We start from the raw sequence: 12,854 nt of genomic DNA on the forward strand, positions 1-12,854 counted from the left end.
ATGGGCTTTGAGCCCCTGGCCTACCGGGGCCTGGAGACAGGATCGCGGGAGGTGGTCAGCCACGTGGTCAAGCAAGGGAAGGTGAGTCCCGGCTTAGGGCCCTCTCGCCCCAGACCCATCTCTCCCTGCTGGGCTCTGAGTTCCCTGAGGCTTTGGCACCTTGGGGTGAAGCAGGCCAGGAGGCCCCGTCTGCCTCTGTGGGTGGGCAGGGGAGCCTACCGGCCCCTCCACCGGACACACTTGTCAGCACGGGTCGGGGACCTGCTTCATCTCCACTCCTCGGCCTGGCCCAGCACTGGGCCTCACAGATGTTGGGGCCTGGCTCAGGGCCAACACCCCAGGTCCTAGCCAGCCTCTCAGGAGGGGGGATCTAGACGGGAGAGCTCCTCATCCTCAGGACCACGGAGGAAGCTACAGCAGAGAAGGGGCTGGAACCCAGAGTGAGCATCCCTCCTGGCTGGGGGGGTGATCAAGTCCTTTTGGGGGGCAGGGAAGAGCACCCAGGACTCATCCCCCAGGAGCCTACACCTCTCTTCTCCTTGCCCCCAGATTGTGTTTGTGCTCTCCTCCGCCCTCAACCCCTGGAACAAAGGTGAGGGGCCGGGGTGGGGGGTGGGGTGAGGGCCAGGGGGGCTCCCAGTGTCAGGTGGTGGAGACAAGGTATTGCGGGGGGGGGGGCCGGGCTCTGGGAAGGGGCCTCAGTCTGTAAGGAGATGGGGGTGGGGGGCTGAGCGTACGGTGAGGGGGCCATGCCCCAGTGCCACCCCCACCCCTGCTGGCCGCAGAGATGGGCGACCACCTGGTGAAACACGGGGACGGGGTGAAGGACATCGCCTTCGAGGTGGAGGACTGTGACTACATCGTGCAGGTGAGCACGGCTCCGGGGGCCAGCAGCCAGGGCCGGGGGCGCCGCGCGGGAGGGATGGGGGGGCAGGCGTGGCGCACACCGACTTCCAGCGACACCCCACCCCTCCCTGACAGTGTGACCTCTCCTGGGCCTCAAGCTTCCCACCTGGGCCCTAAAGAGAACCAGAGCGACCTCAGCACTCAGAGTGGGGTCGCGGCCCCTCCAAACCGTAACCGCGCGGGGGTGTCAGAGCGCAGATCCCGGCGCTGACTTGCCAGCTGTGCGCCCCTGGGCCGAGCAGCCACCTCTGTGCCTCGACTCCCTTACCTGTCACACGGAGGCCCGAGTGGCGCCCGCAGCACCGTGCTGCTGGGAGGGTGAGAGGTCGGGGCCTGGAACGGAGCCAGACACGCGTGCCGTGCCCGCAGGAGCACGTGCTGAATACCCGCACCAACCTTTGTGCGGACGGCACCTGGCATGGGTTTTACACATAGTAGGCGCTCAATAAATGCCCAGCGTGGCATTTTCTCATCCAACCGTCCTCTTTACAGGTGGGGAAACGGAGGCCGGGAGAGGGGGAAGGGTCACAGTGAGGCAGCAGAGGCAGGCAGACCCCCAGCCCCCCTGGCTCGTCCCCCCCAGCCCCAACCCTGGGTCCGGGGCTGTGTCCCTGTCTGCCAGACGGGGCTGCCCCGGCTCCTGCCTAAGGCTGGGGAAGCGGGAGGAGGCTAAGGCAGGACAGGCAGAGGGGAGCCCACTGGGGCAGCAGGCAAGGACCCTGGCCGCAGAGGCCCGGGGGGGACCCGGCCCTAAAGGCTCCCCCCACGTCCTCTGCAGAAAGCCCGGGAACAAGGGGCCAAAATCGTGCGGGAGCCGTGGGTAGAGGAAGACAAGTTCGGGAAGGTGAAGTTCGCTGTGCTGCAGACGGTGAGTTAATGGTGGCACCCCCACCCTCCTGGCTCTGGCAGCTCCGTGAAGCCCTCCTGCCCCAGCATGACCTCAACCTCGAGTCTGAGCGCCAGGCTTAGCCACCAGGCACAAGCTGAGGAGAGCTCCTGGTCAGCCTTGGGGCCCCCCACCTCCCCGGTGCTGACGCTGTGGCTGGAAGCTCCAGGCAGAGGCTCTCAAGAAAGCAGACGGGGCGGGGCCTGGGGGCGCCTCCAGGCAGCAGCCTTGTGACTTTGGCCAATCACTTCACCTCCCTGAGCTCCAGCTGAAATGAGCAAGGACGGGCGGTGGACCCCATGAGTAGCCTGCGACACCCCACTCAACCTTTCTGTGCCCCAGTCCCTTCAGTCACGACCCCTGCTGAGGTGACTGCCAGGATGGAATGAGCTCTTGGGGTACAGAGCTGGCGGGTGACCGCCACGTCTGTTTAGCGCCTGCACGATTGCCACTCGGAGATCTCGAGATTAAGCACTGACGGATGCAGCTCACAGGTCGTCCAGACAGCAGGGGTGCCTTCAACAGAGGGTGACCCAGTGCCCTCACCTGCTCTCCTTCAGCCCACATTCTGATAAGCACCCACTACACGGGGGCTTGGCCCTGGAGCTGGGGGTACCCCACCTTCACAGAGCTTCTGCTCCAAGAAATCCCCAAATGCCAGACTGCAATTCCCTTCAGGAAGGAAAGCTACTTACCCCCGGTCACACCCGGATTGAGGGTTAGACCTGGGGTGGAACCCGGGGTTGGGATGGTGCCTTGAGAGATGGTGAAGGCTTGGGGAGCTCAAAGATCCACCCACCTGTCTCGATGCACAGTATGGGGACACCACGCACACCCTGGTGGAGAAGATGAACTATACAGGCCGCTTCTTGCCCGGCTTCGAGGCCCCAACATTCATGGACCCCCTGCTGTCCAAGCTGTGAGTGCCCCCCGGGCAGGGGCGGGTGGACTGCCCTGTCCTCACGCACAGGGTCTTTCTTTATGGGGAGCCACTGGCCGGCCCCTGAGGGTGCCCAGGGTGCCTTGAAGAGGCAGCACAGAGGCTAAGAGCACAGGCTCTGGACCAGACCCCCTGGATTCAAATAAATCCCAGCCCTGACACTTGGCAAGTTACTCCATTTCTGTGCCTCAGTTTCCTGTAAAATCAGGCTAGTGATAGCGCGTGAGGGACATAGATCAAGCGCCCGTAGTAAGTGCGATGTGAGATGAACTGCCCCAAGCAGCCGCCTCTCCCCCAGGCCCAGCTGCACCCTCGAGATCATTGATCACATCGTGGGAAACCAGCCCGACCAGGAGATGCTGTCCGCGTCGGACTGGTGAGTGCCTGGCCCACCCTCCTGCAGCAGGGCAGCCTGAAGCGTCAGTTCATTCTCCCCGTCACCGTGGACACAGGTCCCAAAGTGGCCCACAGGTCCTCCCTCAGTGAACCTTGGGGAGATGGCCCAGGCGGGTGACATGGCCCAGGAGGCTGGGAGGAAGGCTGTCGCCACCCAAGCAGCACCCGTGTGCAAATCAGAAGCAAGGGTTCTTCTGAGAACACCCACACTAAAGGGATCTTGTTATGACACTCAGCTCCTGACCTCCCTGGTGGCCTAGGGGTTAAGTCCCAGCACTATGGAGCTATCGGCAGCTGCTGCAACTTGAGTTCAATTCCTGGGCCAGGGAGCTGACCCACATAGCGCAGCAGACCTCTCCTGTCTCGCCCGCTGCTCCCCTCAGCAGTGGGTTTCAGTCAATCCACCTGTTCTGCTCCCCACTCTGTCTCTGGTGAATCCTCTCCTCAGCTTCCACTGAGGAGAGCTGTCCTGCTGAAGGAACACATCTGCAATGTGAATGGCGTTTCTTCTTTGGAGTTTGCGCAGGGAACAAATTCAGGAAGGTGGAAACAGGGGTGGGAGCCAGCCCAGCTGCCTCCCAGAGCAGACGTGTCCCTGGGGCCACCCACAGGTACCTGAAGAACCTGCAGTTCCACCGCTTCTGGTCCGTGGATGACACGCAGGTGCACACAGAATACAGCTCTCTGCGCTCCATCGTGGTGGCCAATTATGAGGAATCCATCAAGATGCCCATCAACGAGCCAGCACCAGGCAAGAAGAAGTCCCAGATCCAGGTGCCTGGATGGGGAAGAAGGCAGGGAAGGGGGCAGGGCATGTGGGTGGAGGGAGCAGATGACAGCGGTTTCCCTGACTCCCTCCTGCAGGAATACGTGGACTATAATGGGGGCGCTGGGGTCCAGCACATCGCTCTGAAGACCCAAGACATCATCAAAGCGGTTAGAAGTCCATTCCCCACCCGAATTTGCCTCCCAGTCAGCTCCAGAGTGCAAAATAGGGGTGGGGTGGGGGCAGCGGTTATCCCCGGCTCCCTTCCTGGTTCCTGCCACTCCCGGGCAGGCAGATGTCCAGCTGGGGGCGGCAGGTGCCCAGCCAGGGAGCCCGGCCCCTCTGCACAGCACTGTTGGCCTTAGAAGCACGGGTTCCCTAGTAACAGGAAGCCTGCATTGTGGTCACATCTGCAAGTGACTTGCTGTGTCTCTGGGGGATTCAACCCCTTTTCTGGGCTTCAGTTTCCTCACCTTGAAAATGAGGGTCTAAGGCTGTGAGGTCTACTAGGTGCTTTAGGCCAATTTAAATGTCCTGAGACATGGACCCAGCCCTTGGGACGGCTGGTGCCACCCATTCTTTCTCGTTGACACGAGCCCGGACCATCCCATTCAATGTTGGCCCACCCGAGCGGCCACTGCATGACCTTGGCAATGTCATCCAGTCATCCGCTCGGCACTCAGTAGCTGTTTACCCAGCATCTGCTATGTGCTCATACTGCTTTAGGCACCTAGGAGCCATCAATCAACAAGAGGATAGTTTCAGCCCTTTTAAGAAAAATAAGTCAAATATACATTAGATGGCAGGGAACGCTCTGGAGGACAATCAAGCAGGGCCTTAAATAGGGCAGTCACCGGAGGCCTCCTTGAGAAGGGGACATTCGAAAATGCAGAGCTGGAGGGAGAAAGAAGTGGTAGAGATGCAGGGAAAAGCACCCCAGGCAGAAGGAACAGCCCTGGCAGAGACGGCTGACAGAACAGCCAGGGGATCTGCGCTGCTGGAAGAGAAGGAGCAGGGGAGGGGGGCAGCAGAGGAGGTCGATGTGGGGCCGTGAGGACTTTGAACTCAAGATGAGTCATCACCAGGAGCGAAGGGGAGGGTGACACGATCAGACTGGAATTTTAACAAAACCATTCTGGCTACTAAGTGTCCAATACATACCTCATTGCCCAGTGCTTCAGCTTCCCCAGCTAAACAGTGGGTCTCATGACCCTGCAGATGCCCCAAAGATTACTGTTCAGACGCATAAGGTGCTACAGAAGCGACACTGTGAGCCTTCCCTAAATGTTAGTGCCCACATGGCCCTGAGAAAACGGGATGAGGTCACACCATCCCCCTGGCAGTTGGGGGGATCCAGGATAGGGACCTGCCCGCTCCTGGTCCAGCACATCTGCCTGGTTCGGGGTGCTGAGCATGGGGAGAGGAGGCTCACATCCACCCTGCTCCGAGACAGATTCGCCACTTGAGAGAGAGAGGCGTGGAGTTCCTGGCTGTTCCTTCCGCATACTACAGACAGCTCCGGGAGAATCTCAAGACGGCCAAGATCCGGGTGAAGGAGAGCATTGATGTTCTGGAGGTGAGTTCTATCTAGGGCAGGCTCCTCCGTCAGCTGGGGAACCAGCCCGAGTGCCATCTTGCCTCATAAATTGTCTAAGCCTCTACCTGGAGTTGGGCACAGAGACACAGAGGAAAAACCAGGCCAGACCCCTGGTGTCCCGGGACATGCATCTGGACAGATGACAAATAAATATGCAATACAAATAGTATCAGAGACCGGGAAATCCTGCCATGCCCAAGGTTAAGACAGGCTGAGACAAAGGCCTGGGGCTACTTCCCAGGTCATGTAAGTGGACCTTTTTGAGGAGGTGACACTTCAGTGAAATCTAGATGATAAGAGGGAGGTGACTGTGCGAAGGGTCAGGGAAAGAGGGGACCGAGCAGAGAGAACAGCAAGTGCAAAGGTCTGGAGGCAGGAGCAGGTACCAAGTGTCCGAGGAGCAACCCAGGTCACAGAGGCAGGCAGGGGCCAATTCCTTTTGTGGGCTATTTAGGCATTTGATTTTGATCTTCTGTTGCCTACAATCATTGGAGGCATCTTTATCTTTCATTTTGTTGATATGTAAGTGACAAAACATCAGTCACTCGCTTGAAAGACACAGGTCAGTGGTTCTCAGTTATTCGCAACATTGTGCAGTCACCACTGAAGTGGACTTTCGGTGAAGACATAAAGGAAGAGCATTTTGTTTAAATGTCATGGTACTTGAGACAAATGCATATTCTCGGTTGCCATGGCGCTGAATTCCTGGGATCCACGAGTCAGAGCCTGTTCAAAATGTTTTTCCTTTATACTGAATCATGGCATTTTGTTTACTTATTCTTTCCCACTACCCACGTCTCGGCCCTTTCTCCTTACTCTCTCCCTGTTGGCCTCAGAAGCCTCGCTGCAATTATCAGTACTTTAGAACATTTTTATCACTCTAAAAAGAAAAATGACAGCACCTAGCCCTCACCCCCCAATTCCTCTATTCACACACACTCCCACGTCCCCCCGCACCCAGCCCTAAGCAACCACCCATCTCGACAGATTTCCCCCACTCAGGACATGTCCCATAAATGGAATCACTGAGGGCCACTGGCTTCTTTCACCCAGCACCATGTTTCCCAGTTGCACCCATGTTGCCACAGGTGTCAGCCCTTTGCTCCTTTTCATGGCTGAATAATATTCCACCGTGTGGCTAAATTGTTTTTGTTGTTTCCACTTTTGGGCTACTGTGAATAGTGCTGCTGTGAACATTCATGCACAAGTTTTATGTGGGCCTGTTTTTAATCCTCTGGAGTGTATATCTAGGAGTAGAACTGTTGAATCACGTAGTAACCTTCGGAGGGGATGCCAGACTGTTTTCCCAAGTGGTTGTACCATTTTACATTCCCACCAGCAACACAGGAGGGTTCCGATTTCCACTGGAGGGTTTTCAACGGGGACGTGTCCTGCTCTGCCTTTCAAAAGTCCCGCTGAAGTCCAGGGGCAGGTTAAACTGTAAGGAGGCGAGAGTGGCAGCTGGGCCACCTGGGGTGTCCGACCAGCCTTGGTGGCAGCACACCTCTGTGACAGAGGGGGAGTAAAGGGACCATTTGGGGGGGTTGTCTGGAGGTGTCTGAAGCTGCTGGAGATTTTTTTCCCCTTGGCTTCGAGGGTAAAGGAGGCTCGACGGGCTCTCTAAGCCTCCCCCAGCCCGACCCGCTTGCTCTGGCCTAGGAGCTGAAAATCCTGGTGGACTACGACGAGAAGGGCTACCTCCTGCAGATCTTCACCAAGCCCATGCAGGACCGGCCCACGCTCTTCCTGGAGGTCATCCAGCGCCACAACCACCAGGTACCGCGGGGCCGGGGGTGGGGGGGTGGGGGGGTGGGGGGGCGGGGGCCCGCCGCTCACCGCCTCTCTCCCGCTCAGGGTTTTGGCGCCGGGAACTTCAACTCCCTCTTCAAGGCTTTCGAGGAGGAGCAGGACCTGCGGGGCAACCTCACCGACATGGAAACCAACGGGCTGGTGCGCGGCATGTAGGCGGGTCGCGGCGGCGCCCTCGCAGCCCCGCCCCCGCCGCCGGGTGGCCACGCCCCCAGCCGTGGCCCTAGCCCCGCCCCGCCCTCCTGGCCCCGCCAGCCAATCGGCTGCCGTACCTCTAAGGCTCCGCCCACGGCGTGACCACGCCCCGGCCGGCCGCCCCCTGCTCCCCGCCTCGCAAATAAAGCCGCGCGGGTCCGACGCGGTGTCCGCGTGTTCGTGCGGGCGGCGGCTGCGCCCTGAGGCGCCGAGTCGAGCCACGTGGGTCGGGGGCAAATCTGCAACTGGCGGGTGCACAGGATCTGAAGGCGAGGCAGGCGGCGCCTTCTCGCAGGGCGGGAAACGCGGTGAAGAAACGGAAGCAGACAGGGGGCGGCGGGCGGGCGAAGCGGGAGGGGCCCCCACTTCCGAAGAGGGAGGGCCCCTCTGGGAAGGTGACATTTGGGAGCCAGCCACAGGGAATGGGGAAGAGAACATCCCCGGGAGAGGAACAGCGGGAGGGAAGCCCCTCACCCGGACCGGGCCGCAGCATCCTGCACGACGCCTTATGGCGGGATGACCTTCTGTCGGGATGACCTGTCCCAGCGTGACTGCCCAGAGCCCGAACCCCTGGGCGCGGAGGGGGGACACTGTTAGTGGAGGGGCTTTGGGGCAGTGTCCTTGCTCAGCGACCCCAGGACACAGGTCCTGGCCCAAGGCAGAGCAGGTAGGTGGGGTGCGAGCACCTCAACTTCTACCCCCAGCCAGGTAATCAATATCCTCCAACCCCTCCCCTGCAGCTCCACTGCCCCGGCCTTGCTCCCAGCGAGGACTCCTTTTGGAAAGGGTCTAGTTCATACTCAAGTGTGAGTGACCCTTTGCAAAAGAATGACACAGTTGAGGGACAAGCTGCTGACCCTAAAACTCTTGGAAGGCCATTTTTCTGGAAACCCAGAGAAGGGGCAGAGTGGCAAATTGAGTCTTTTTCCTTTTGCTTCTGATGTATGACACCTTTCCTGAGGGATGACTCAACTCTGAACCAGGAGCACGTGTATCTCAGTGGCAGGGAAAAATCTGAGTGGGTATCATGGGAGAATTATAGAATTTTTTTTTTTTCAGGTTAAAAAATGGGCTTCTTGGGAACAGGAACTTCAGAAACGAACAGTAGTGAGCAGCCAGAGCAGCAATGGCAGGCTGCAGACCTGAGCTGATTAAAAATACTCTCCCCTGTTTTCCAATGTTCTATGCAAAGCAGGGAAATTCTGTGACCCAGGAGCTTACAGCTGGGGGGCTCACAGACCAAATCTGGTTCACAGATGTATTTAATGTCGACTGCCTGGTTTTAAACAAACTTGAGTCAACGTTTTAGAAAGCTGGGATCCTTTACATACAAGTTCAAGGATTCTGGTTTTTCTTGGAATTGCCAAGCAATTTGGGGCTGGCTTTCCGATGCAGAGCAATCAGTGGATGCCAATTGGTGAGTGTCCCTTTAGAGGGGCCCTGGACAGAGCAGACCTCCATGAGCTGAGCACAGGTTGGGGAGCTGGACTGCTGGGGCTCACCCCCCAGCTCAGCCAATGCTCGCTGTGAAGTCTGGGCAAGCTACTCGAACTCTCGGACCCTTCGTTTCTCACCTCTTAAATGGGAGTGATAACAAAAGCCACCTCCTAGCTCTGCTGTGAGTTTAGTATCAAAGTTGTTCAATATGGTGGCTGGCTGTGCTTGCTCTTGTTTTTGGAGAGAAACCTGGATGGAGAAGGAATTCTCTGGAATTCTTGATCAATTCTACCTGGCACTTCCCCATCCCAACTACCGTGTTCTGCTCTGTTCATGCCCATCTCTGGTATTGGGCTCCCTGTTTGCACAGCCAGTGACCAATGGACTAATCCCTTCGGGACTGAGGGTAAGTGAGCGGGCGTGAAGAGAGAGGGAGAGAGAACCGTCAGACTTGGGAGACAGGAACAGAAGCCTAGTACTTCTGGGTTTGGAGCTCAGGCCATTGACAGAGGTGGAAAACACAGCAGGTTTAGTTTCAAGAGCAAGGAAATTCACAGGGCGTGTTTCCTTTGTGTGCCTGGGACCAGACCCTGCAAGTTGCCTCCCTTGCACCACCAGGGAGCTAGGGGTCCATTTCCCTCATTCTCACCTTCCTCTTCCCTAACTCAGACCTCCCAGCAGGTCCCAAAGGCCTCAGGGCCTTTGCCCTCCCTGTCCCTTCTGGCTGGAATACCTTCCCCCCAGGTCACCGCAGGGTGGAGGCCCCATCTCCTGAGCTTTGTTCAGGTGTAGGCTACATGGACTTCCCTGATCACCCCATTTTAAATTACACCCCCCCCCAACTGGTACCCCCATCTCATGGCTGTCCTCCCTACTCCATAGCATTTATTCTCCTGGTTTGTCTGGCTTACCCACGAGAACACAATCACCATGAAGCTGGGAGTGTTTTCTCCTGTGCCCAGCGCTTAGAGGACTACCTGCCATTAACTAGGTGATCCATAAATGTTGGTTAAACGACTGGCAGTTGCCTCCACCATCTTTTTCCTGACCCAGCCTCACCCTTTTCTGTTGCCATGGTGTCCACCTGTCTGGATGGACAATTCCAAACACCATCCCACCGTGAGTGGACAGCTGCCCTGCTTTATTTCTTCGCTCACAAATGAAGCTGCAAAGAACATTCTTGCCCAGCCAGGTGGGCGGCCGGGGCTGTCAGATGCAATTCCTAACGATGGCTGAAGAGTTGGTGACACTAAATCCTGGTATTAAGATGTGATTTTTCCTCCTGGAGGTTGCGGCAATTCACCCTGCACTAACAGGACACGAGCACCCGCCACCCCACAGTGGCCCACATGGGGTATTTGGCAACTTCCTTTCTGCTTAGAAGCTGGGGACGGCACCTCTTGAGTCAGGCTAAGGGTTTGAGCCCACCCTTCTCAAGGACGCGGTCTCAAACTCTCCATGGTGAGGCGCAGCTGAAGCCTACCTGGGCACAGAACCTCTGGAATACCACACACTGGGTCCATTTCATTCCTCTCAACTGTGACTGTCTTATCAGCCCCTCCCCGCTCAGACGCAGACCAGAGGGACGTAACCTAGAGTGTTAAAACATTTTTGAGACACCATCTTTCCACATTCTAGTGACAGCAACAGGGTATCTGGTGTTTCCTCAACTGCGAAGTAGTGGTGTTAGCTAGCTAAGGTTTTAAGGAAAGTTCTAGAAGGAAAACTTAAAAGCTATGGAAGATCAAATCTGAATATAAGTGGGCCTAGTTCACAAAATTCACCTACAGGCAGCGAGTTGAGGATCTGTAGGCCTGATGGATGACCAGCCCCCAGCCCAGCCGTCCACCCTCTGAGAGAACAGCGTGTTCCCGCAACAGAAAGAGAGGAGGAGGAGGAGAGGAGAGCAAGAGAGACGGCGTATCTGTAAGAAAAGTCAGTATATTTATGGTTTGCTTTATAAAAGTTACTATAATACAATGGTACATAGTATTGAATTCACAAAAATATGAACAAATATTTACAGCAAGACACACCCACAACGGAAACACTTCTCTTCCAAACAAGTTACATACAGAGGACAGAGTCTAGATGCACGAACAGCCCTAAAACGTATGGGTTCTCTTCTCTGCAGGAGGGAGGCAGGTAGGCAAGGACCAAACAGAAAGAAAAAAAAAAAAAAAGGGCAGAAAGTCAGAAACCCCCAACTCTTCAAAAGCAAAGATTTGTTCAATGGAAAGGAAGGCATCGAAAGGAAAGTGAGCGAACACACTTCTGGGTACTGCAAACCATTCTGGGGGTGGGCAGGGAGCCTTGGGGACAGGGAGGCCCAGCCCCTCGCCCTCCGGGAGGGCCGGCTGGGCGAGGGAAGGCCAGGGTGAGGGGAGGCCTGAGTCAGGGTCTGTGCCCTGGCTCCTCACATTCTCCCTTCACTACTTTTTGGGGCGGAAGGACAGAATGAAGGCAGCCCCTTGGGGGCTGCGTAAGTAACTTAAAGCAGCCGTCTCTACACACTACACATTTCCTCATGTGAAAAATAAATATTTCCTCGGTCGCGCAAAATTAGGCAGAAAACTGCAAACGGAAGAGAAGGTCACCGCTGTGCCCAGGTCCCCCCTGTGTCTTAATGCCACCAACTTCATGGACTTTGAAACCAGGAGGGCACAGTCTCAGAGAGGGCGCGGGGCAAAGAAAAAGAAACAACAAAACCACCAACGACAAAAAAAAAAGAGAGAAAAATAACAATTCTTTGTACAGAATTTACATGATAACAAGCTTGACACAAGCTGAGATTCCAGAGGCCTGAGGCCCTGTGTCCGCGGGCTGGGGGCCCACCGGGAGCGCTCCCACCTCGGTGAGGATGACTCCTGGTCACAACAGTCACGTTCCATAAATTATGTACACGCCTGCGCTGCTTTCTAGGGCGCGGGGACTTGCGTGTGTGTGTGTGTGTGTGTGTGTGTGTGTGTGGTTTTTTGGAAGTACAAAGAAATGAGCAAAAAAGTCTTCCCACATGTTTCTACAAGAAACAATGTCCCCGAGAAAAGTCCTTTATGGCAGCCTATATACAGAAGTTGGTTCTGAACTTCAAAAACCTATTTTCCCCCTTTGTTTGGATTTTATACATGCGAAAGAAAACAAAATCCAAGGAACTAAACCCTGAAGAGGATGGGGGCGGGGGCGGGTGTCAAAAAGGTTAAAGGGAAAAAAACTCTCAGACTTACATCTGAGTTTTAAAATCTTTTCCAAGATTTTCCTTTCTCTGGGAGAAATAATCTCACTCCAAAAATAAATATGCTCATGACTCTTGGGGTGGGGGGCTGCTGGCGGCGGGGGAGGGGGGCGGGGGGCGGGCTGGGGTGAGCGGGTGAAGCTTATAAACAAAGTAATAAATGCCACACGAATCCACTCAGACACCCGTAAGGTGGGACACCCCCACACTCCTGCCTGCCTGGGGGCATGATGCCTGCCTGGGGGCATGATGCAGGCAGGAGAGCAAGTGGGACCCTCCTGGTGCCCCTGGCGCGCACTGGGGGCTCCGGGAGGCTCCCTCGTTGCTGGCATTCGAATGAGAAAGTAAACACTGAACCCAAGATTTTTGGGGTGGCGAGGTGTGCGGTGAGAGCCCAGAGGGGTATTTCCTGCCCGGGACCAGCCTGGCTCCACCAGCGTGTGCTGGGGAGGTGGCGCCCCCAACTGCTGGGGTGAAAACAGACTGGGGAGATGGGAAGGGTGGGGTCTGCTGAGTGGGGTGGGCTGGCGAGAGGGGGGCCTCGCCTAGTGTTCTGAGGTGGAGCCATGGTCTCCTCCTCTCGGCAGCACCAGGCGGCACCCTGGCCTGGGGGGGCCCCGGCCTGGGCCCCACACCGGCGCACCGAGGCCCCTGTGGCCTCTGCCAGGGGTCCCCGCTCTCTGATTCTGC

The 12,854-nt window shown here is 56.8% G+C and overlaps 1 protein-coding gene across 1 annotated transcript; it reads left to right on the forward strand.

Annotated features, from left to right (window-relative positions):
- HPD (4-hydroxyphenylpyruvate dioxygenase) lies at window positions 1-7,456 on the forward strand (the record flags this gene model as incomplete). Its single annotated transcript, XM_084254130.1, has 11 exons — window positions 1-81; window positions 550-592; window positions 786-868; window positions 1,685-1,774; window positions 2,608-2,711; window positions 3,031-3,108; window positions 3,740-3,902; window positions 3,993-4,064; window positions 5,348-5,470; window positions 7,151-7,267; window positions 7,346-7,456. 11 exons carry the CDS (start codon window positions 1-3, stop codon window positions 7,454-7,456), a joined length of 1,065 nt encoding a protein of 354 aa, XP_084110256.1.
- Window positions 7,457-12,854: the final 5,398 nt, after the last annotated feature.

Source organism: Talpa europaea, assembly GCF_964194135.1.
Source record: "Talpa europaea genome assembly, chromosome: 14".
Lineage (NCBI taxonomy): Eukaryota > Metazoa > Chordata > Mammalia > Eulipotyphla > Talpidae > Talpa > Talpa europaea.